This window comes from Moschus berezovskii, chromosome 8, assembly GCF_049115385.1.
Source record: "Moschus berezovskii isolate FMDL1 chromosome 8, NW_MosBer_1.0, whole genome shotgun sequence".
Taxonomy (NCBI): Eukaryota; Metazoa; Chordata; class Mammalia; order Artiodactyla; family Moschidae; genus Moschus; species Moschus berezovskii.
In genome coordinates this window covers 50926100-50951309 of record NC_142467.1, presented here as the reverse complement: position 1 = coordinate 50951309, position 25210 = coordinate 50926100, and the positions used below count along the sequence as shown (strand labels likewise).

General features: G+C 48.6%; 1 protein-coding gene across 7 annotated transcripts in view; it reads left to right on the top strand.

Annotated features, from left to right (window-relative positions):
- Window positions 1-25210, top strand: part of ABLIM3 (actin binding LIM protein family member 3) — a 142491-nt gene that overhangs the window by 109652 nt on the left and 7629 nt on the right. For 4 of the 7 annotated variants that reach the window (XM_055431166.2, XM_055431165.2, XM_055431170.2 and 1 more), the window contains 12 exons: window positions 386-457; window positions 6975-7130; window positions 8633-8662; window positions 9147-9276; window positions 9941-10039; window positions 11379-11426; window positions 12476-12610; window positions 14279-14343; window positions 21077-21224; window positions 22396-22425; window positions 22990-23048; window positions 24990-25050. In XM_055431166.2, the coding sequence (XP_055287141.1) occupies window positions 386-457; window positions 6975-7130; window positions 8633-8662; window positions 9147-9276; window positions 9941-10039; window positions 11379-11426; window positions 12476-12610; window positions 14279-14343; window positions 21077-21224; window positions 22396-22425; window positions 22990-23048; window positions 24990-25050 (1033 nt within the window). The remainder of the gene's footprint in view (window positions 1-385; window positions 458-6974; window positions 7131-8632; window positions 8663-9146; window positions 9277-9940; window positions 10040-11378; window positions 11427-12475; window positions 12611-14278; window positions 14344-21076; window positions 21225-22395; window positions 22426-22989; window positions 23049-24989; window positions 25051-25210) is intronic. The other 3 variants (XM_088838570.1, XM_088838571.1, XM_088838572.1) reach the window with 3 other exon arrangements.

Here is a 25210-nt window from a genome sequence, read left to right as displayed (position 1 = left end):
GACTGGGATAAGCCAAAATGACAAGTTTTTATGAGTAGATTATTCTTGCCTGGAGAATTCCATGGACAGAGGAGCCTGGTGGGCTCCAGTCCATGGGATCACAAAGAGTCGACACAACTGAGCGACTCTCACTACTATCTAATAGGTCAGTTAAAAATACTTGAAAAACAAATTCTGTCCAATCACGTAAGGTCCTGTGCATTTCCACTTTCATTCACAGTCAGACATTGATTTAAAAGGCAGAATATAAAGAGGTAGTACAGAAAGAGCCAGAGAGTGCTTTTAGCAGTGTTACTAATGTGTCCCAAAGAACTCCACCCGCATCTCCCCCGCCCCACCAAGCGGCAGGTGCAGCCCCTCACCCTCTTCTTCCTCTCTCCCACAGCATCGGAGGACATCTGAAACTTCCATCTCACCCCCTGGATCTAGCATCGGGTCACCCAACCGAGTCATCTGCGTATGTATCACTTTGCAGCCACTAACCCTTTTCTTCCCCGGGGCCTGGTAACTAGAGAGTTTTTGCATGCGTGCTCAATCACTATGTCATGTCCAACTCTTTGCGACCCCATGGACCGTAGCCTGCCAGGCTCCTTTGTCCATGAAATTCTTTAGTCAAGAATACTGGAGTGGGTTGCCATGCCCTCCTCCAGGGGATCTTCCTGACCCAAGAATTGAACCCATGTCTCCTGCATTGCAGGCAGATTCTTTACTGCTGAGTCGCTGGGGAAGCCCCAAAGAGTCTCTAAAGACAGGCAGAGTTGGCAGTCAGGTTTCCATCCATCTGGTATCTCGTGTGTGCCTGTCCTGTGCCAGGCTCTGTGCTAGGTCCTGAGGATGCAGCAGGGTGCAGAGACAACACGGGCCCTGCCCTTGTGGAGCCTGCAGCCTCGTAATAGTTATAAGGATCATGTTCAGTTCGCAAGGAGCTCTGAAACCAGTGTGATGTGCCTCTTCCCCAGGACGCACTGAGACCAAGGCAAGAAGAAAACTTGGATCACAGTGGTATTCAGAGTAGGTCTTGGCTGGGATGTTGATGTGGAGATGATGGTGTGTGGTAAAGAGGCAGACAGGAGAAGAAGCCATAGAAATGTGGAAACATGGCTGTAAAGGATCTGCAAACATAAAGAGCTTTCTGATCATGTGAGGAGTCCAGGGGTGGAGTAAACTACATGCCTGAGTCTGAGTTCCCAGCCCCAGAGGCTTCAAACACAGAGACGCCCCTCATTTGCAGGGATGTGGCAGAAAGGACAAGAGTTGAGTTAGATGACCTCACAGGCCCCTTGGGTGTGAAATGTATTCATTCATTCATTAAGCAGATAGGTACTCAGTGTCCCCTCTGGCCTAAGTGCTGGGCTCTGGTGAACTGCATTCACCTGCTGCCTGTCGTAACATTGACCCCATAATCCCACAGATAATCAGATGGCATTCTAATAAGTGCCCATAAGAAAACGTGCAGGGTGCTCTGCTGATGCTGCAGATGAACAGAGGGACCCGACGGCCTAGGATCATTTGGGAGAAGACTCCTGAGGAAGAAACAGTTAGCTCAGGCCTGAGAGGCAAATGCAAGTGAGGTCACAGAGGTGGGGGCGCCGAGCCAGCGCGGACTGCAGTCAGTAGCCCTGGGGCCCAACGGTCAGCAGACCCCGGAGTCCAGAGCCTGCAGCCTTCCTCAGGTCAAAGGGCCATGAAGACCAGAAATGAGGGAAGTGGTCTAGAGCAGGAAACCCGCTCCTCATAAGGAGCTCTAGAGACAGCCAGCAGTCCTGGGTAGGCCATGCCCACCATTGCTTCATCGTCATTTCACTCCAGACCCGCATTGTTTCCTCCTTGATCCCTGGATAACGTCCATTGACGAGACTGTTTCCTCTCCTTTCATCCTCTTTTCAAATGAGAAAGAGACGTGAGTTACCACTGACTGCAACTTCAATATGGGTCAATACAGCCATGTGGCTCCCACAAAAGACAAGCGACTGTGATCACAGGCTGTCCTTGTTGGAGATTCCGGTCCAGAGCGAGAGAGCGAACAGTCCCCCTTGTGCTGTGAATGGGGTCGGACCAAAGTAGGATTAATGAGCTTAGTTTCAGGGCTTACAGGGTGAGAAGGTCACTGACAAAAATGAGCATGTCTCTGGAAGAGCATTGCCAGGATATGGGAGCTCAGACACACACAGGGACACAGAATGCCACTGGCCCCTGGCCATCCCCCACCTGGGGAGCCCCTGAACTTTGCGATGTAAGTTAGGCCCTGATGACGTTCACCCTGGAGTTCTGGAGTTCATCGATTTGCCCCTTGGAGAAGCAGCCCCACTCCAGATGAACAGCAGGAGCTGGGGGCACCTGCCACGGTGTCCTCCAAATGGGGGCTTATCCATGGAGACCAGTCACCCCTGGCAGCCCAGCACGGGCCTGTGTGTCTCCCCTCCTGTATTCCCCTGCTCTCACCTCCAGCTGCTCTGGGAAGTGACTGCCCTTGTCATGTGAGCCTTGTTTTAAGTCAGACCATTGCAAGCATAGTTTCCAAATTCAAGGAAGAATCCATTCAGCCACTTCTGGGGCATTTCGTAATAGGCAGAAAGATCACGTATTGGCTTCATGTTCATAAATATGGAGGTTTGATATTAGAATGATCCATGAACCTGGAGGGGCAGGTTCTTTCAAACTTTTCTCCACTCCCCACTGACTGTTAGAATCATCCCCAGCCCAATGTGTTCTCTTCCTTCCTTCCTTCCTGCTAATTATGTTAGGATGCCTCTGATATTGACAAGTCTGTCAGATGCCAAGAGCTCTCCAGGTCGAGATCTAGCATCCCAGGACAAAAGGCAGCAGTTAATTCAGCAGATGGAGTCTCCTGATAAGGTTTTCTTACCCACACACCCCCAGATTGATTCAGACGTGGGCATCTTACCTGGGCAGGGTCTAGCAGAAATGAGATGGCATGGTTCAAGGGGTGTAAGTGTAAAGGAAGCATGTACAGAAGCATGTGTAGGGCCAGGGCACCCATGAGACCTACTGTGGCAGAAGGGTGTCGCCACCCCAGGCCTAAAGAGAAGGACTGGCCAGGCTGGAGCTGTGGCAAAGCAGCCAGGACAGGAGTCAAGTCCACTAAGGGCGGGCAGGGCCATGCAAGGGAGGTACATCCACAGCGCCTCTCTCTACTCAGTGTCAACCTGCAGGCGACCCTGTTGACCAAACCCAGCTGACAGCCAGAGAGCCTGTAACAGTCCGTGGGACCTCAGTGCTCAGAGCAGGGCCAGGAGGAGTGGGCTGTGGATCTCAGTTGAGCAGACAATGAACAGCACAGTGCCCAGACAGCAGCAGGATAGGGTGGGGATGGAGGAGTGGAAGGGGCTTGGGAAGTGTTTAAAATATCAACAGTCCTAAGGTCTTTATGAAAGTTGCTGTCTCTATGGCAGTCTTGGCTCTTGAGACTTCCCTGGCCCCCCAGGTACTGGGAGAATATTATAGAATAATACAATCTTCCTGGATTCTCTCTCAGTCTACCTCACCTCAGGACCTTGTAAGCCACAGTGATTTTGGGAGACAGATTCTGATTGACCACAGTAGAAACCGGGTGACCAGAAACAGGGAATGGCTGGAGGACACAGACACAGAAAGGACATGGCTTCAGGCACCATGAGACGGTGCCGTCCCCAGCAGGGGAAGCTATCCCTCAATCCTTGTGCTTCCAGAGGGCTGAACTCAGGCAAAGCCGGGTGGTCGATAGAGGCTCGCTTCAGTTCAGTGCGAGGAGCAGCTCTCTGAGTGCAGCAACCTCACCATCCCGGGAAGCCAGGAGAGGCCAATGGAGGGGGCAAGCTCCCAGGCTAGCCTGCCTGGGCTTGAATTCTAGTACTGCTACTTATTAGCTATGTGACCTTGGGCGAGTTCATTGATTTCTCTGTGCCTGTTGCCTTATGCAAAAATGAGGATAATATTAGTATATACTATTAGAACTGGGAGTTCTATTAACTCAGTTAATCCATAGAAGGGACTTAGGATGCCACCTGGCTTATTATCAGTGGTCATTACATGTTTGCTGGTGTTTTACTGTCATGATTAATTCTGTCTTTACATCTTCAGCATCTTCTTCAAGGATGCCCTCACTGTGTGGGCTTGGAAGGCTGGATTCAGCCCTACTGGCTAAGTGGTACAAGTTAAAGGATCTTTGGGGCTATAATTTCCTCATCTGGAAAATAGGAATAATATTTTATTTAATTTTTATGTTATATTGGAGAATAGTTGATTTACAATATTGTGTGAGTTTCAGGTGTACAGCAGAGTTACTCAGCTATACGTGTACACATATCCATTCTTGTTCAGGTTCTTTTCCCATTATAGAATATTGAGTAGAGTTCTCTGTGCTATACAGTAGGTCCCTATGGACTATTCATTCCATGCACACTAGTGAGGATTTGTCAGCTTGCAGTCTGTCCCTCCCCTCTACCTTGACAACCATAAGTCTGCGAGTCTGTTGTGTTCATTTGTGTCATTTTTTAAGATTCCACTTATAAGTGATATCATATGGTATTTGTCTTTCTCTGACTTATTTCACTTAGTATGACAATCTCTAGGTTCATTCATGTTGCTGCAAATGGTATTATTTCATTCTTCCTTATGGCTAAGATTCCATTGTGTGTGTGTCCATTCCTCTGTTGATAGACATTTAGGTTGTTTCCATGTCTTGACAATTGCAAATAGTGATGCAGTGAACATTGGGCTGCACAGATCTTTCTGAAGTATGGCTTTCTGTGGGTATATGCTCAGGAATGAGATTGCTGGACCATATGGTAACTCTATTTCTAGTTTTCTAAGGAACCTCTATCCTATTCTCTGTAGTGGTTATACCAATTTATATTCCCACCAACGATGTAGGAAGGTTCCCTTTTCTCCACACTCTCTCCAGAAATTACTACCTAAACTTTTTGATGATGGCTACTTGACTGGTGTGCGGTGATATCTCATTGTAGTTTTGATTTGCATTTTTCATAATTAGCGATGTTGAGCACCTTCTCATGTGCCTCTTGGCCATCTGTATGTCTTCTTCGGAGAAGTGTCTATTTAGATATTCTGCCTATTTTTTGATTGAATTGTTTGTCTTGTTTTCTTTGATATTCAGCTACATGAGCTGCTCGTGTATTTTGGAGATTAATCCTTTATTGGTCACTTCATTTGCAAATATTTTCTCCCATTCTGTGGGTTATCTTTTTGTTTTGTTTGATTTCCCTTTGCTGTGCAAAAATTTTTAAGTTTAATTAGATTCCATTTGTTAATTTTTGCTCTTATTTTCATTACTCTATGAGGTAGATCCAAAAAGGTATCGCTATGATTTAAGATCATGGCATCTGGTCCCATCACTTCATGGGAAATAGATGGAAAAACAGTGGAAACAGTGTCAGACTTTATTTTTTGGGGCTCTAAAATCACTGCAGATGCTGATTGCAGCCAGGAAATTAAAAGACGCTTACTCCTTGGAAGGAAAGTTATGACCAACCTTGATAGTATATTAAAAAGCAGAGACATTACTTTGCCAACCAAGGTCCGTCTAGTCAAGGCAGTGGTTTTTCCTGTGGTCATGTATGGATGTGAGAGTTGGACTGTGAAGAAAGCTGATCACCGAAGAATCGATGCTTTTGAACTGTGGTGCTGGAGAAGACTCTTGAGAGTCCCTTATACTGCAAGGAGATCCAACCAGTCCATTCTAAAGGAGATCAATCCTGGATGTTCATTGGAGGGACTGATGCTAAAGCTGAAACTGCAATACTTTGGCCACCTCATGCGACGAGTTGACTGACTGGAAAAGACTCTGATGCTGGGAAAGGTTGGGGGCGGGAGGAGAAGGGGACGACAGAGAATGAGATGGCTGGATGGCATCACCGACTCTGTGCACATGAGTTTGAGTGAACTCCGGGAGTTGGTGATGGACAGGGAGGCCTGGCGTGCTGTGATTCATGGGGTCGCGGAGAGTCGGACACGACTGAGCGACTGAACTGAACTGAACTGATGTCAAAGAATATTTTGCCTGTTTTCCTCTAAGAGTTTTATATTATCTGGTCTCAAATTTAGGTTTTTAGTCCATTTTGAGTTTATGTATGATGTTGGGCTTCCCTGGTGCTCAGTGATAAAGAATCCACCTGCCATTGCAGGAGGCAGTTTTGATCCCTGAATTAGAAGAACCCCCTTGAGAAGGAAATGGCAACTCATGGGATTTCCTTGCCTAGGAAATCCCATGGACAGAGGAGCCCGGTGGGCTACACTCATTGGGGTCACAAAGAGTTGGACTTAGTGACTAAATAGCAACAACAATATATGATGTTAGAGAATGTTCTAATTTCATTCTTTTACATGTAGATGGTCCAGTTTTCGCAACACCACTCACTGAAGAGACTTTCTCCATAGTATATTCTTGCCTCCTTTGTGGTAGCTTAATTGACCATTGGTGCATGGGTTTATTTCTGGCATTTCTGTCCTATTCCATTGATATATTTCTGTTTCTGTGCCAGTACCAAACTGTTTTGATTGCTGTAGCTTTGTAGTATAGTGTGAAGTCAGAGAGCCTGTGCCAGTACCAAACTGTTTTGATTGCTGTAGCTTTATAGTATAGTGTGAAGTCAGAGAGCCTGATTCCTCCAGCTTTGTTTTTCTTTCTCAGGATTGTTTTGGTTATTCAGGGTCTTTTATGTTTCCATACAAGTTTAAACATTTTTTGTTCTAAAAAGTAGGAACAATGTTGACCGTTCTTTCATAGAAGTGACCTAACATTTAGAGAAGGTCATTCCTGTACAGCACAGGGCAGCACACACATGTGCTCAGTCACCGTCAGCCTGGACGGAATGAATGACCTGTCTTATTTTCACATTTTCTGAGTCTTCCATCTTAACTGAAGAGGCTCATTCCCTCTGTGCCTGGCTTTTATTTCCACTCTCCTTTCCCGCTTATCTTTCTGCTTCTTTCCTGTCCATTTCCCTCTTCCTCAGGCTAAAGTGGATAATGAGATCCTTAATTACAAAGACCTGGCAGCTCTCCCCAAGGTTAAGTCAATCTACGAGGTACAACGCCCTGACCTCATTTCCTACGAGCCTCATTCCAGATACACGTCCGACGAGATGCTGGAGAGGTGTGGCTATGGAGAGGTACGGGGTCTCGCCCTCTCTCTGGGGCCGTTGGAGGAGAGGGAAGCCCACGGAGTCCCCAGGCCCCTCAATCACAGAGACTGAGGCCTCCATAGTGGTGGCCCCAAGGCTCTTTTAAACTGGTTTTTATAGTCAACACTTAAAAATCAATCCATTTCATCCAAAATCTGGCTTTTCTTGAAAACTCAGAACTGGCAGCACTACCCCAGTATTTCCACCACCTGGAGACGGGGAGCAGCACCCTCTGTAGGCGGGACACCGGCTCCCCAGTTGTCTCCAATCCCCACTGCACCCTGAGAACCCCAACATTAAAGCCAGGAGCCTGTGACCACTTATTGCTTGAGCTGTTTTTCCTCTTACAGTGGAGAGGTTTTATACACAGCCTCCAGCTCTCATCACCAGCCAGGCTCAGAGGCCAGTTAAGTTTATAAACCCTGGTTAGGTAGGTTCTCTGGGTGTTGCCCCTGGCCTGTGCTCAGGGCAAGAGACACTCTTATTAAAAGGCAGCATCAGAAGGGTTTTGAAATAACTAAATGGCTGCTGGACAAGAGAAACATTCTCTGGGGCAGGCAGTGGTGCTACTACCAGAGGTCCTGGCAGCAGACGTCCCAGGAGGTATCTAAACCCATCCCAGGCCCCTGCACTGAGATCATCTGGCGCTTTAGAAGGGGCCCTGACCTTGTCCCCACTTCGCTGCTGACCCCTTCCTCTCTTAAGGAGGATGAGGTTTCATTTGGTTTAAGAGCCCAGTGCTGAGATTCTCTGAGTTCTGGCCTCTGAAATGGACCAGTAAAAGGAAACCAAGCATTTGGTAGAGGCTGAGTCTCCTGAAGCCAGAGATGGCAAACAGGGGGCCACAGGCCAGCACCAGATTTGTTTTGTTTCACTCACAGAGTGTCTTTTAAAAATGTAAATTAGTTATCAACATTTAGACATTAGGAGATTTCACATAGGTGTCTACTCTTCTGTCTTGTCTTGGAAATAAGAACCTGTGATAGCGTGGGACTGGCCAGGGTGCCCTGGAGCTGAGCACCATCCCCTCTGCGGGCAGTGCTTCCATCCCCGACTTCCTGCTCCCCTGCCCACCAGCCCAACTCCTGCCTTGATGGCACCAGCCTGGCTCTTGCTTGGCCCTGCATTTGGGACCCCTGCCCTGGGCCCTGTCCTCTGAACCACAGAGGGAGCATGAACTGATAGACAGGGAAGGGCCGTGGACTGGCTCTGAGCTTGCAGTGGGGAAGCTGGGGTCCCGGTGAAGACCCTACCGATCCTTTCCTGAGGGGCCCCGAGCCCCCTCGTCCCTTCTCGGGGACATGATCTCAAGGTTCCCTCCCACCCATGAGCACTAGGGACATCCTGGCAGGTGCAGTGTTACCCGGGGTCGGGGGCTGCGGGGCAGCTGCAGGCCTCTCTCTGCTCTGTGTAACCACTCCCTGTCCCTCCTCTCACCCTCCGCTCTCCTCTCGCTCCTTCCACGGCTGCCTTCAAACTTCGCCTCCAAGTCGCTGGGAACCTTATCTCCCTACTCCCAGGTAATTAAGCTGGTTCCAGGAGACCTTTTCTGGAATCGTGTCCTTTTATGCTGACCAAACAGACTCCTGATTTAGCTCTTGCACAGCCTCCAAAGTGCTCCCACAACCTGAGCAGAGATGGGGAGAGCTAAGAGCATGACCCGGAGGGAGTGGCAGTGACCTAAAGGGCAGAGACGGTGGGGAGAGCCTTCCTTCCAGGGATGGCCTCCCTGACGCTTCTGTGATCCTCAGTCAGGATCCCTGGGGCTTCACCTACGGGTTGCATTCAAGAGTGTGTGGGAGCGGGCGAAGGCCCTGAGAAGCCACTGCAGTCTCTCGGGCTGCACGTCACCCAGGGAGGGGGCGTCTGTATTCAGGAGGGCAGCCCTATGCTTCAGCCCCCGGGGATCCCAGAGTCACGTCACTCCCCCTGCTGCCTGCCGGACCCTTGGCTCCAGGCCCCCTCATGCAGGTCTTGCTTATGGCCCTGCTTCCTCCCCTTCAGGACATCTATGAGAACCTGGACCTCCGGCAGAGACGGGCCTCCAGCCCAGGATACATCGACTCCCCCACCTACAGCCGGCAGGGCATGTCCCCCACCTTCTCCCGCTCACCTCATCACTACTACCGCTCCGGTAAGGAAGGGGGAAGCCCCCACAGGGACAGGAAGAGCCAAGGGACAGCATCATGGTTTACATCCCCAGCTGTGGAACCCCCAGCATGGGGTTCCCTGGGACATCTCCATCACAGCATGGTTCCCGGGAGGCCTGTGGCACCCAGGCCTCGCCAAGTCCCTGCCGATGCCCCTGGCAGGGGAAGAGAAGGGGTACGTGGCACTGAGATGCCACAGGAGGTGGGTGGTGCGCTGCTGGGGTTGGGGGCGGGGGAAGTGGCAGACCGCCCAGCCGCCCTGGCTGAGAGAAGATGCATGCATCTCCGTCGTTTGACCTGTCCCATCCAGAGGGTAGGACCAGAGGACCAGAGTGGCCTGGCTCAAACATGGGCCACTCAGTGGCTAGGGATGAAGTGGGCAGAGCGCTTAAGGGAGTGGCCCAGGTGGGGCGCTAAGAGGGGCAGAGACGCTCAGTGCTGTTGGTTCTTGCAACCCACAAAATCTGACCTGGGGGTGAAGCAGGACAACGGGGCCAAGCCTGTTTCTGCAGACGCGTGCATGAGAGCACAGCACCCCCGCCATCCTGCTGCCACCCCTTCACTGCTGCCGTCACCGCTGCCGCTGCGTTAATGCCTGTTTTCTCTGTGCCTCTGTTCTCTCTGGGGACCACTGCCTGCGTGCTCCAGGGCCCGAGAGTGGCCGGAGCTCTCCATACCATAGCCAGTTAGATGTGAGGTCCTCCACTCCAACCTCTTACCAGGCTCCCAAGCACTTTCACATCCCAGGTAGGCTGCCAGCCTGGAATTCCCGGCACGGGTGCATGCTCTGTGGGGTCACTGGCACCAAGGAGAAATGGGTGCTGGGGACCCTCCCTAACCAGCCACCTGCACCAGCCCACCTCCAGCTCCAACACGCCCACTAACCTTAGCCCAGCCACAAGACAGAACCAGCCTTGATCAGGACCACCAGGAAGCAGTCCAGGGAAGTGCCTAGAAGGTCTGAGGGCTGTGATGGGACATGGCAGTAACCGTGCTAAAGGTCATGCGCTTTTGCATCAAAACTCTTGGGACTGAATCCTTGATTCTGCTGCTTATAAGCTCATGACCTCAGGACTGGGACTTAGCTTCCTGGAGCCTGAGTTGTTCCTTCCGGACAGCCAGCCCTGTTCTGGATCCTGAAGGTGCAGCTGTGTTCAAACCAGCCCACTTCCTGCCATCAGGGTGTTTTAAGTTCTAATGTGGGAAGAGAGCAAATAAATAAGTAAACAATAAGTAAAAGTATAATTTCAGGAGATGGGTGCTAAACGTAATAAAAACAGGGCGCTGTGGTAAAGTGACAGGGTGAAGGAGGCTGGGCTAGGTGAAGCAGTCAGGAAGGGCTTCTTGGAGGAGGTGACACTGAAGCCAAAAGATATTCCAGGGTTAAACTTCTGGGTGGAGGAAACAGCCAGTCCAAAGGCCCTAAAACACTGCCTGCAGCAGGCCAGAGTGGCTGGAGGTGGTGAGCATGAGGGAAGGTGATAGGAAGGTAGAGAAAGGCAGAGGGTGGGGGCCCTTGGAAAAGGTCTTACCCTAAGTTCAGCAGAGCCAGGCCTAGGCCCCAGTCTCGCAACTCTGAGCCCAGGTTTACACTGCCCACTCACTTTTTCCCATAAGTTGGTCATGCCGTTTCTTCTACACCATTCTCAGTTGCCCCAGAAAGTTCTCATCTGGTCTATTTATGTGGAGGGTGGGGGTGGCAAGAGTGCAGAACTGTGGCTGAAAGGTTCTGGGGACGTCCATGTGGAATGAGGCATGGCCGCCAGGTGGAGGTGGGGGCACCTTCCGCATGGAGTCTTGCTGAGCACAAGCCTGCCTTTACCTGCATGCCCACCATTCCAGCCCAAGCCCCTGCCTCAGCCCCATTTGAATCCATGTACCCCGTCTCCCCTCATCTTTCCTGGAGCCGGATGGGATAAGGTTGGAGGCTCACCTTTGGAAGAGGAAGTCCACGGGGAGAGGGTGAGGGAAGCCTCGGGAGAAGCTGCTAAGCACCTCTCTTCTGGGACCGACTGACCAACTGCTGTCTCCTGTTCTCCTGTCTTTCTCTCTCCTTTTCACTGTCCCTCCCTGGTCTGGCTGGCAGCTGGAGAAAGTAACATCTACCGGAAACCCCCGATCTACAAGCGGCATGGTATGGTCAGGGGTGGAGAGGGCTCAGCCAGGCAAGGGGAGGGGCAGTTAATAACCTGCGCAGATGGCTCTGCAGAGCCACCGAGAGGGACGCTGACAAGGATGCAACTCAGTCCTTGTCGGCTGCTCACTCACGGTGGCCTTGGGTGGGGTTTGGTGTCATTTCAAAAGGCAAGGGAGGCCTGTATCCCCTCTGTCCTTTCCTACCATCTCACCTCCCCCCACGCCCCACCTTCCCCTGCTGGCTGGTGTCCTAAGGCCCATGGTCAGAGTAACCCTTGTCAAATGCAGGTGGCCCTGGGAGGCTGATGCTCCCAGGCATTTGTCCTCAAACTTGGAGGTCCGTTAGAATCCCGTGGGATGCATACAGGTTCCTGGGCCCCACCCTGGACTTAATCCAAGTTGTGTATTTGTAACAGTTTCTCCAGGTGATTCTAATGTCCAGCCCAGCTTGGGAACCACTGCTCTAAGGTGTTCTCTGTCACCATGTCCTGGGAGTACATCCATACCCGGAGGCCTGGAGACGGGGTGTGGATGAGAAAGGGGCTGAGGGTGCCTTCATTTGCTCATCCACTTAGTGTTTCTTACAGAATGGCCTGTGGACCACCTGCACCCGAAATTTATGTACCAATCAGATACCCTGACCCCTCCCCTGCCCTAGACTTCCTTAATTAGAAATACTAAGCGTGTAGCCTACACGCTCTGCACTGTAACCCGCTTCATTCATGACTCCGACCCGTGCTCAGAGTGGGATCCTACCTGTGCTCAGAGTGGGAACCGCTGTTGAGACATGTTCGTTCTGATCCAGTTCCAGTCTCGCATGCTGTGTGGGCTGAGCAAGGCCCTCCCCCTCAGGTGTTCAGACCCCCAACTATGAAATGAGAGTCTTGACCTCGGTGCTTTTCCAGCTCTAACGCCCATGTCCCAGACCCTGGCCTGGATGTGGCTTCCCTCCCCTGGGCTGGAGCCCAGTGAAAAGGGACAGTGTGTCCAGGACACTCTTCCTAGGACGTCAGCCTCCCTGAAGCTCTCTCTCCGGGTCCTTTGCAGGTGATCTGTCGACAGCAACCAAGAGCAAAACAAGTGAAGACATCAGCCAGGCCTCTAAGTACAGTCCGGCCTACTCGCCAGACCCCTACTACGCGACGGAGTCTGAGTACTGGACCTACCACGGGTCCCCCAAAGGTACCACCCCCTCCACAAGGGAGCCAGGACCAGAGCCCTGTCACCTACGCCAGGGACACAGAGGGCTAGGACAGACAGTCGCCTTCCTTCACACAATAATGCATTTACTCGGCAAACATACTGAGGGCAGTCATGGGCCTTCAGGAGACACTGGAAAGAAAACTAGAGCAGGTCCTTGCCCTGTAGACAAGACACAGGTCCCAATTAGAGAGGGTGGTGAGGTACAGCAGGTAGAGGGCTGATGGCAGGGGTGTGCCATGCAGCCTGGAAGATGACAGAAGCTTCTTACATGCAGAGCCTCGGCTGCCACAGGAAGGGTGAGGAGCAGGTAAGCCTACAGGGTTAGAGACACGTCTGCAAAGATGCAAGATCAGAGGATGGGCTCTACTGGAGCAAAGAAAAGGCTGTCAGCTTAACCTTGAGCTCAGAGAGGGAAGGGCAGGGGTTGGGGTGAGAGGCCAGATACCACAGGGCCTTGAAGATTTTTATCTTTATCCAAAATAGTAGGAAGTTGTTAAAAAGTGGTAGCATGATCAGATTTATGTTTCTAAGAGAACACTTTGGCAGTAAGTGGGAAATGGTTTGGAGAATGGGAAAGAGAGGACTGTGGGCAATGGAAGGCTCTCAGAGGCAACTGGTGGGGTGTCTTGACGGTCCTCAAGGTGCCAGCCTGCCAGACGGTGTTTCTTTCAAGTATGGGGAGGAGCTGTCATTAATGCCACTTTGCTTCAGCATGTACCTTTAGTAATGAATGTCCATTTTGAGCAAAGTTTCATGGGAGCTCAGAGGTGACCATGCCCCACCCTCAAAGAATTCTCCATTTGGAAAAGGGTTACGACACAAGCACAAATATAGCGCAGAGTAGGGGAGTGGGCAGTGTCCACAGGAGATAGTGTTCAGTGGTAATCTTAGATGAGACTATTTCAATCACAAAAAAAGGAGAAACAATATTAAAAAAAAATCTCCAAATGGCTTGAGGCGAAACAAGGATTTCCTGGGTCAGGTGACTGGAAGTTTCTGGGGTACAGCTGGATCTAGAGGTGGGAGGGAACCACCTGGACCTGAGCAGTCCTCAGGGCTGGGTGGCTCCAGCCTCAGGCTGACTGTCCTCGTCACAGCAGGATGAGCTCTGGTGGGTCCAGGCTGACCCCCTGCCCTTGGCAGAGAGAACACCTTTCCTGCCAGTGTCAGCAAGAGTCCTAACATCGTGGTTGATTAACACTGTCTGGACTGTTAGCTTTGCTGGCACTTTCCAGCCCAAGAGGGCTTCCCTTGTAGCTCAGTTGGTAAAGAATCTGCCTGCAGTGCAGGAGACCCAGGTTTGATCCCTGGGTTGGGAAGATCCCCTGAAGAAGGAAATGGCAACCCACTCCAGTATCCTTGCCTGGAAAATCTTATGGACAGAGGAGCCTGGTGGACTGCAGTCCATGGGGTCGCAAAGAGTTGGGCACAACTGAGCGACTAACACTCCAACCCAAGACTGGGAAGGGACACTGGGCGTCTCAGTACAGGGAGGCCCACGGTGAAGGCAGTTCACCAAAGTGCACTTGTGAGGGGTCACCCATTTGGTAAGTGGTAGCGCCAAGCAGAAACACCCTGTGAAGGTTGTACTGCCCCCCACACCCTCTCCCCAGGGCAGGGGCTGATCCTAGCTGTCTTTTCCGGCAGTGCCCCGAGCCAGAAGATTCTCATCTGGAGGCGAGGAGGACGACTTTGACCGCAGTATGCACAAGGTAAGCAGGCCCCACCGCTGAATGAGACGCTGCCATGGTATGTTACTGAGGGTTTTTCCATTTGTGAGGGACAGAAACCAAACTCAAACTATGATAGAAAAAAAGAAATGCAAAACTTGGCATAACAGAAAAGTCAGCTGGTAGGATTCAGTTCAGTTCAGTTCAGTCGCTCAGTCGTGTCCGACTCTCCGCGACCCCATGAATCACAGCACGCCAGGCCTCCCTGTCCATCACCAACTCCCGGAGTACACTCAAACTCATGTCCACAGAGTCGGTGATGCCATCCAGCCATCTCATTCTCCGTCGTCCCCTTCTCCTCCCGCCCCCAACCTTTCCCAGCATCAGAGTCTTTTCCAGTGAGTCAACTCGTCGCATGAGGTGGCCAAAGTATTGCAGTTTTAGCTTTAGCATCAGTCCCTCCAATGAACATCCAGGATTGATCTCCTTTAGAATGGACTGGTTGGATCTCCTTGCAGTATAAGGGACTCTCAAGAGTCTTCTCCAACACCACAGTTCAAAAGCATCGATTCTTTGGCGATCAGCCTTCTTCACAGTCCAACTCTCACATCCATACATGACCACGGGAATCAGTGGGTACCAGTGACTTGTATATCGCAGGTGGGAATGGAAGGTGGTGCAGCTGCTGAGGGAGTCTGTGACCCTCACAAAGTTACCATGTAGAATTACAACAGGAGCTGTTGATGGAAAACACACACACACACCACCTAAAAGGTGAGAATTATGTTTTATTCAGCAGATATACTGAGGACCTAAGACCAGGATCCAGCCTCTCAGATAGCTCTGAGATAGTGTTCCAAAGAGGTAAGGGAGGAGCCAAGATATACAGTTTTTGCACAAAAAAAAAAAAGGAAGTTAAACATCAAAAGATTGCTGCTGACTAAAGAAAAAGTAGACATCTCCAGGTAATGAATTTAGCCCTTTTCTATGTATGGAAAGATACGAGGGACTGGGCTCACTGAACATTCCTTAATTTGCACCTTAACTGTCTAAGGTCAGCATCCTGTTTTTCTCCATCCTGAATCCCCGCAGGGTATGCCACTGAGAGGAGCCACAGAGGTTGGTGGCAGCAACATCCTTTGCTTACTGATATGGCAGGTGACATCCTTTGCTCACAATGCTTCCTCTTGGTAATAAATTTGACCAGTTTTGGAGGCACTGCATGACCGATTTTGTCCCTTGGTGCCAGGAAGGTGCATTCCTAGATCAGGCAAAGATGCTGTTGATGGGCCACTGAATGTGCTGATTTTTCTTGGATTAGGCCCTGCTGATAATCTAAAAGTCTCTGGGGCATGTGTCTTACTAGTCTGTCATGATCCAAGAAATATTTTCCCTTGTTCCTTCTTCCCATATCTAGAGTTCCACTATTACAGGTATTCTTTGTAGAGTTATGTATATGATCAACTGCCTTGAGATAAGATTAAATTTGCTGGAGGCTTGATTACACATTGGTAATGTAAGAGAGAACAATCTTAGAATATAAGCAATACAGCTGGTAACATGAATAAACTGATAGTGCAGCAGAGAGGCACAAAGTATAAATAATTTGAAAACAAGAGAGAACAAACTAAAAGAGTGATTAGTATAACTAGTTGTAATCTGGTCAAAACAAGTCATCAAGTCCACAGGCAATCCAGCTGGAAAAGCCAAATTCTGGAAGGATCGGGTAGAGAAACAAAGGTAAATGTTTCATCTTTGTTTACAAAGGTATACTTTATCAACTTGCTGAAGGTCATAGTATAAGAGGAAAGTTTTTCAGGAAAACAGAAATTAAAAATTGGTATATATCAGAAAAAGTCATGAAGTTATCAATCATATTTATCAATTCATTCAGTCCCATGTAATTAATTCCTGTTAATCTAGATGAAGTTGTCCGGTTTTCCATTCGTTTTTAAATTTCTCACCCAGTTCAGGAGTATGATCTAAAAGTTATCAAAAACTCATGCTTATCAAAAGTCATTTCTAATGAATCTTTTTTAAGATTTTCATTTTATAGAAGTGTCAGAGTAAAACAGTGATTGTCTATAAACAATAAGACAAAATGGCAAGGTTAAAGATCTGACTTATTATAACTGACAAGATACTTGGATATTTCTGTGATGTAGAACATTTTAAGATAACTAGAATTATGACATAACTTTATAGTAGGACATATCAGATTTTTAGGAATTCCATATAAATTTTGGAATATCTATATTAGTGATATTTACCCATACAATATAACCTTGACAGTGCTTCTCAAGTAATTTAACACAGCAGTCCCCAACCTTTTGGCACCAGGGACTGGTTCTGTGGAAGATAATTTTTCCATGGACCAGGGGGATGGTTTCAGGATGATTCAAGCACATTACATTTATTATGTCCTTTATTTCTAATCTGGCCACCACTGATCTGACAGAAGTTACCAGTCCCTGACCCAGAGGCTGGGGACCCCTGATTTATTAATAACGTACCAAATAACATTTCTGAGATGCCTCAGAATTTCTTTGAAGCATCTCAGAGTTAGCTAGGGATCAAATAACTTCAGTGAGAATTTGTTCTTTGGGAAATTTGTCAAAAATATCACAAAGGTTTCAAAACACTTGGCCAAATAGGATCATAATTCACTGTGAAACAATACTCACTTAACCAAAGTGACAAACAATTTCAAAAACAAATACAGGTAAATGGATATTACTATTAGAAATGGGCTGGTACAAGACTGGATTTGGTTCCTCTCTCTGTTAAGAGAACAAAGTTTTCTTGGAATACTGCTTTTGACAGATTGTGTGAGATTCTTTTTCTATAAGTGATCTGTATTTGTTTTTGAAATCTTTTGTCCTTTTGACCCACTGTATAGCACAGGGAACTCAATATTCTATAATAACCTTTATGGAAAAAGAATCTGAAAAATAATGGATATATTTATATGTATAACTGAATCATTTATCTATACACCTGAAACTAACACAGCATGGTAAATCACCTATACTCCAATATGAAAGAAATTTTTTAAATTAATAGGAAAAACTCTAAAGTTTTAAGTTTCCAAAAATCTGCAGAAACTATTTTAAATCAATACACCCAAATCAGCAGTTCAGTTCAGTCGCTCAGTCATGTCCGACTCTTTGCGGCCCAATAGACTGCAGCACGCCAGGCTCCCTGTCCATCACCAACTCCCGGAGCTTGCTCAAACTCATGTCCATTGAGTCGGTGATGCCATCCAACCATCTTATCCTCTGTTGTCCCCTTCTCCTGCCTTCACTCTTTCCCAGCATCAGGGTCTTTTCCAAGGAGTCAGTTCTTTGCATCAGGTGGCCAAAATATTGGAGTTTCAGCTTCAGCATCAGTCCTTCCAATGATTTCCTTTAGGGTGGACTGGTTTGATCTCCTTGCAGTCCAAGGGGCTCTCAAGAGTCTTCTCCAATAACACAGTTCAAAAGCAGTTAAAAACCCAAATCATGAAAACTCTAATCTCAATTACCTTTATAACTTGCAAAAATATCATCATACCAATTTTGTTTGCTGACAAACGCTGTAACAGAAATAACATGAACTTACTGACCTTCAGTAAAGCTTGGTACAAAAGTAAAGACATGTCTGTCTTGATTAAACCAGCAAGCTTAAGTTAGTTTTAATACCAGGTATTAATTTAATATTGAATATTTCCTAGATGAACCTGAAATTCATTCTGGCCAGTTTCATTTTGTTTAGAAGTATTTAATTTGTAAGCACTTACTTTTAAGCTAATTAAATAGAGTTCTTTTATAAATTTAACTTTGACAGTATTTTCTATGGGTAGAGATGCTGATGTAATGTATATGTATATTTACATTAGCTTCACCTTAAAAACTTAGTTATGAATCAGGTATTACAATATAAACTTATTAGTTTATAAATAACAGTTGGATTAAGTTAAATTTGCTTGCTCAGATTACTATGGCCTTGCTGTTTGTGGAAAAGACTGATATCATTTAGACAGCAGACCAGTTTTTTTGAGAATCAAAAGCAACTGTCTTTTTCCTGCAAGTTTCTAAAAATCAGAAATGTAAATAGGAGCCCACACTGATGACACATACACAAAAAAATCAGGTAGAATACTTACATCTCAGACACAGGGACAGAAACGCAAGTTCTCCCTAGAAGGGCTTCTGTTTCTTTAAGGTCAGAATCCTGAAAAGATATTTTATCAAGACAGCTTTCTCTAATTTAACTGTGTACACAATAAAAGAGGCCCTTTTCCCCCCCACCCCCCACCCCATCACCCCGCCTTAGTCATTTTCAGGACGAGAGTTACTTCAATTTCTAATGAAGTAAGTACTTGTAAATATAAGTTTTGTACATGCAGAAGTCTGGCTGGGGTCTTAGAGGCTGGCAACCCATTGATCCTTATTCTTTTTGTTTTAAAAGCTTTATTCCCCATTCCAAGGTCAGTTTGTCGAAATAAAATCACTAGTGATGACTGGTGGTGAGCCAATGTGCTGATGTGAGCTTAACTCCTCTAGATTTTAGCCTGGGGTCCGTTTAGCCCTCTTATGTTTTGGTTTCTCCCTTCAGTAGCCTGAGACCACTGTGGGTGCTTGGATTATGGAGTGGTCAGTTCTTTGGCATGTCCGTGGAAAGCAAGTTTTTAATTAAAAAGAATGAGTTACCCTATAGGTACAGCTGCATGATGTGAGGACTTGCCTCTGTCACTCCCACAAGTTTCTCAGTTTCCTGAGAAAGCCGTTGCCAGCCAGGAGGTGCTGTTCCTTCTGAGCTGAAAGCTCTCATGAGATATCTTCACTTTTATTTTTACAAACTCTATAAAGCATCCAATTCAAGGGAAAATGACAAGCCAGTCTTCTATATAATTACTCTGTCCAACCTTAGTTGCCAAGTCTCCTCAGCATTTCACCTGAGGATAACCCGTTCGGTGTCTAAACTAGGCAAAAAATCTTCACAGTGTCTTCAGACAGAGGATAACCCAGGTACCTCTTATTGAAACTAAGTTTCAAGGATAACCTACTACTCTTCCAGCAAGGAGTTTACCACCACTGAATAAAACTTAGGATCATCAGCCAATAACAGGAGAGTGAAGTGAAAGTCATTCAGTCATGTCCGACTGTTTGCAACCCCATGGACTATACAGTTCATGGAATTCTCCAGGCAATCTTTCCAACCCAGGGATCGAACCCAGGTGTCCCGCATTGCAGGTGGATTCTTTACCAGCTGAGCCACAAGGGAAGCCCAATAACAGGAGAGACTCACCCAAATTCATCTGGCCTATGAGGAGGTAGACAGGCCCAAGAATCCTCTGCTGGTACCTAGGCTCTGGAGCCTTTAGAATTCAGGCAAAGGAGAAAAGTCTGCTCTGGGTCCCTTTGTGGCTGCCAAAACTGTTGACAAAAAAAAAAAATACACAACTGAAAAGTTGAGAATTATGTTTTATTCAGCAGACACTAAGGATCTAAGCTCTCAGATAGCTCTGAGGCACAGTTCTGAAGAGGTAAGGGAGGAACCAGGAGATAAATGTGTTTCTGCAAAACAAGACAAAAAATAGTCAAACATCAAAAGATTATAATTAAGGAAAAAACAAGCATCTCAAGTTAATTAATTTAGCCCTTTTCTATGTATGGTAAGATGCAAGAGTCTGGGCTCATTGAAACGATTCATTTGATATGCACCTTAACTATCTAGGGCCAGTATCCTGTTTTACTCCATTCTGAATCCCCTCAGGGTGCACCGTTGTGGGGGGGGCGGCGCTGGCTGCAGAGGTTGGTTTGATGGCTGTAACATCCTTTGTTTATTGATACGCCAGGAGATGTTCTTTGTTCACAGACCCATCAATTCCATTCCTAGGTATATACCCAGAAGAACTGAAAACTGGTACTCAATAACATACAGGCAGGTCATGGCAGTACCACTCACAATAGCCAAGAGGTGGAAGCAGCCCAACAGTTCATCAACTCACGAATGAATAAACAAAATGTGGCATATCCATATGACCAAGTGTCAGCTAAAAAAAGAATGAGGTGCTGATACATGGTACAGTGTATATGAACCTTGCAAACACTATGCTTAGAGAAAGATGCCAGACACAAAAGCCCACATACTGTACGATGCCATTTATATGGAATATCCAGAAGAGGTAAATCCAGAGAGACAGAACAGAGATTTTGATTATCAAGGCCTAGAAGGAAAGCGGGGGAAAGAGAGCGATTGTTTAATGAGTAGAGGGTCTTCTTTTGGGGTGATAAAAATGATGTAGAAGTAGGTGGAGTTTGTGGCTACACAGTATCAGGAATGTACTAAATGCCACTCACTGTATTGTGTGGTCACTTTAAAATGGTTAATTTTATGTTATGTGACTTTCACCCCCTCCCAAAAAGAATGTCTGTTTTAAAAAGATGGGTGCCATCAACTCCAAGAGTCGCAGGAAGGCTCTCCCTGGCCTAGCTAGAGCTATCTGTCCATCGCTGAACCAATCACTGTGGACAGGGTTAATGCTGTTGCTGGCCAGGTCTGATTTCTGTGCCCACCACCAGGGCCCCACTCTGACCACAGGACTACTTGTGGAAGAAAAATGAAGTCCCCAAAAGAAAACATGGATGCTGCGAAGGTAGAGGGACACTGGGAAGGCAAAAAATGTGAGAGGTTCACTCTAGAGTCTGGTCCCTCAGCCTTTCCCAAGCCTGTTTCGGCTCAGTGTTATTTGTTTCCTTCTAACTTCATCTTCCTCCTCTCCCACGCCCAGCTCCAGAGCGGAATCGGCAGACTAATTCTGAAGGAAGAGATGAAGGCCAGGTCCAGTTCCTATGCAGACCCCTGGACCCCACCCCGGAGCTCCACCAGCAGCCGGGAGGCCCTGCACACAGCTGGCTACGATGTGTCCCTAAACGGCTGTAAGCACTGCCCCGGAGCCTGCTGGGCGGGGTGGGGCACTTTCTTCCCATCAGCTCTTCAAGTGAATCTAACCTCCTACACAGCCTCACCAGGGTCTAGAATACAGGCTAAAGACTATGCTCTGACCTGAGGAGGCACTTATGCCTCTTTGGGTCAGCCTGAAGCTGTGACTTCCAGTCAGGTGCCATGTAAAGAAAAAACTCTTCTAACAGTCTGAAGATAAACGGGGCTGACTCTTGAGGTAGTGAGCCTCCCATCACTGGAGGTGTACAGTCAGAGGCTTGGTTCAAGCATTTTGGCCTGACAGTCTCTCAGTGTAAGCTCCTCCCTGTTCCTGGACCCACACATAACTTTGCCTGCCTCATCTCTTACTTACCCCTGTGGGATTCAGTCCTGCCAGGAAATCCTATCTCAGGTCAATACCTGATAGATAAACAAAGGTACCAATTATAATCCAGTGTGCCGGGCATTTGCAGATACACTAGAGCCCTGGTCCTCACAAAGACCCAGAATGTAAAGGGATTATTACCACCCACTTCACAGAGGAGAGACCTCTTGCCTAAAGTCAGACCCAACACAGAGTGACTCAGGCCTTAAGCTTTTCCCCCTCTTTGCTGTATGTACTGCACCTTGACTCCAGGTGAGATCAAAGATGACAGTGGTAGTGACGATGATGATAAAGCCAGTTTTATTGAGGGTTTCTATCTGTCAGGCACTGTACTGACATTTACTGTACTGTGCCCTATATCTTTCACAGGAACCCTATAAAGAAGACACTGTCCCTCCCTGTCTTACAGATAAGCATGATTTACTGATCTAAAGCTGGTATCTGTTAATGGCAGAGCCAGGATGAACTGATGAGCTGTTTCCCTGTTTGACCACTGAGGGGCACTGTTTTCAACCCCTGGCTCTGGGCTCTACATTCTGTCAGTGCTGCTCAAAATTTAGCTCCCTTCATGGCATCTGTGCAGCAAATATCACAGAGCACCTGCAGTGGGCTGCATGCCGGACTGGGGAGGGAGGACCCGGTGCAGGTGCAACAGTTAGAAACTGACCAGTGGGCAGAGGCACTGAAGGCGCCCCTCCGCCCTGCCGCCAGGGCGGCCCAGGAACGAGAGCAATTTCTGTCTGTCAGCATGAGCACTGATCTCCAACTTCTCTCTCTTGCAGCCCCTCGGTCCCACTACCTGGCCGACAGCGGTACGTTCTGCCCACCCTACCTTCAGACCATCATGTTCCGTGAGGGCCAGAGCCGAGGCAGCCGCAGGGCCCCTGAGCTGTGATGAGCTCAGCACGGCTGTTCCAGCACAGTCCTCATCTGACACAGCCCACCCCACGTGTGTGTCAGATAGTGGGCCGCAATCTTTGGTTCTGGGACCAGGGCTGCCGTGCCCAACAGCTCCCACCCATGTGGGAGCCTGCCCGTCTGAGTTCCGAGCTCGACTCCAATCCCAGGGGCTTTGTTCAGAGCCACCCTGTGGCCAGGACACATAGGTCCGTCATAGGAGTGTAAATGTGAGCATTTGAGGCCATAAGACTCTGTGAATGGGTACTTCGGGGGGGGGGGGACCTTGAATTCTGCCAGGGTGAGGCAGCCCTGAGATGGTCAGCTGTAAGCCTGGAAAGCAGTGGAAGGAGCTGGCGGCCCCTGTCCATGCCCCTTCCCACGAAAGTGGGGAGTAACGCTGGCCATTTGCCCAGATGATCTCAGGGGGAGGAAACTCTGGCTTGGGACTTCTGGTCATTGTCTTGGCTCCTTTTCAGATCCCCTCATCTCTAAATCTGCCTCGCTGCCTGCCTACAGAAGAAACGGGCTGCACAGGGTAAGTAAGAGAGGCTGCACTGGGGACGTTATCCCCAAGCAGTTCATGGCTCCTGCATCCGCTCATGGGTGATGACTAACAGGCGAAACCTGGACAGAGGCTTTGGGGCCAGAGGCGCACTGACAAGAGCCCCATGGGGGCTGGGAGCACCTAGTATTTATGGCACAACTGCTCCTTGCCGGGCACTTTCCAAGCACTCACTCCTTATAACCCTGCAAGCTAGTTACTGTTTTTAATGGCCTGTTCTGTCGATGAAGAAATGGAGGCACAGACAGGCGCAGTGACCTGCTTGAGCTCTCATTCCTTGTAAGCGCTGAGCCAGGATTCGCGCTCTGGCCAGCTGCCCCCACAGCCTGACCTGACTGACTCACCTGCTGTGGCCTGGAGCCTTCCAAAATGTTAGATATCCTACGGCGTAAAACCTTCATGGAAGCTGAGTTGGTTTAAGGACTGAAAGGGAATGAAAAATGGCTTGTTGGCAAAAGGAGAGGCTCTGTGACTAGACAAGGGATGGGGGAGGGAAGGGACACCCAGACAGATATTCATTACTGAACACCTACCAAGTGCCAGGCACTGTTGAGGGTGCTGGGGGTCCAATGGTGAACATATTTGCTGCTGCTGTGGAGCTCACATTCTAGCTGGAGAGACAGATGACCTGTAAGTGCATGTGTGACTTGAAGTCAGCAATCACGTGTGTTTGGAGAAGGTCAGAGAGGGGTGAATTTAAACAAAGGCCTGAGTGCAGGGAGGGACGACCTCACCTGTCCAAGATGAGGAAAAGCCACCCAAATAGAGGCAAGCGCTGTGTCAGAGTCCCTCGGTGGAGAGGACACGAGGCTGGGGTGGAGTGAGCATGGAGATGAAGCCAGACAGGTGTCACTGGGACCCCGCGCTGGTAAAGACTCAGAAGGTTTCCCGTGGGTGTGCTGCACCATCCAGCTCAGATTTTTAATGGGCTCCGCCTTGTGTAGAGAAGAGACTGCAGAGGGACAGAAGTGGGAGACTTAACTGTATAAGAGCCAATTTTAGGGTTAAGCACACAAAAGGGATCAGAGCTCCATGGTAGAGTGATGGCTGGTGTTAATACCATCCCCTCTCCCAAGCAGGGGACAGACAGACCCTGTCCTCAACACGCCCAGAGCCTGTTCATGAACGGACGTTAGTTCATGAACAGATGTTTATACTGAAAGCCATTTGCGTATGCCAGGCATTGCTCTGGGTGCTTGGAATACCAGTGACCAAATCAAACAAAGACCCCTGCCCCTTGGAGCTTATATTCTTGTAGGGAGAAATAGAAATCAAGCAGTAGTACGCAGTATACAAATCACCTTATACACACTATGTAGAAGGTAGTAAGTGCTATGGGAAAAGGGGGAAGCTGAGCAGGACAAGAAGGGTGGAGAGGTGGGGAAGGGGCGACTTATAATTTTAGACAGAGTTGTCAGGGTAGATGTCACAGAAAAAATGATACTTGAGGAATGAAAGAGTCTGCTGCAGTTCACCAGTATATGACTATTTACGGAGTGCCTACTATGTGCCAGGCCTAGGCACTAGGCACATGGCAGCAAATTAAATCATCCCAACTTGAGACTGGGGGGCTTCCCTGGTGGCTCAGAGGTTAAAGTGTCTGCCTGGAATGCAGGAGACCTGGGTTCGATCCCTGGGTCGGGAAGATCCCCTGGAGAAGGAAATGGCAGCCCACTACTCTTGCCTGGAGAATCCCATGGAGGGAGGAGCCTGGTGGGCTGCAGTCCATGGGGTCGCAGAGAGTCGGACACAACTGAGCGACTTCACTCACTCACTCACTCACCTTGAGACTGAGGTTTCTGAGACAGCGCCGAGTCCCACCAGCTCCAGTCCACTTTCTGGAGACGGGTAAGGACTTGAGTGAGGCAGAGGTGAGCCCACCTCAGGCCAGCCCTGCTTCTGTCTCCCCTGCAGACACCCAGTGCAGACCTATTCCACTACGACAGCATGAACGCCGTCAACTGGGGCATGCGAGGTGAGTGTGGGCCTCTCCTGGGACTTCACAGGGACCTCGTTATAATGTACTGCTCACAACTGCCCATTTGACAAACGATTATGGCCCCACCCTGGGCTCTATCTAAACCCCGAGTTCCCTTTCATTTCCCATTCCCTCCCTTTTCCCCTGCCTCTCCCTC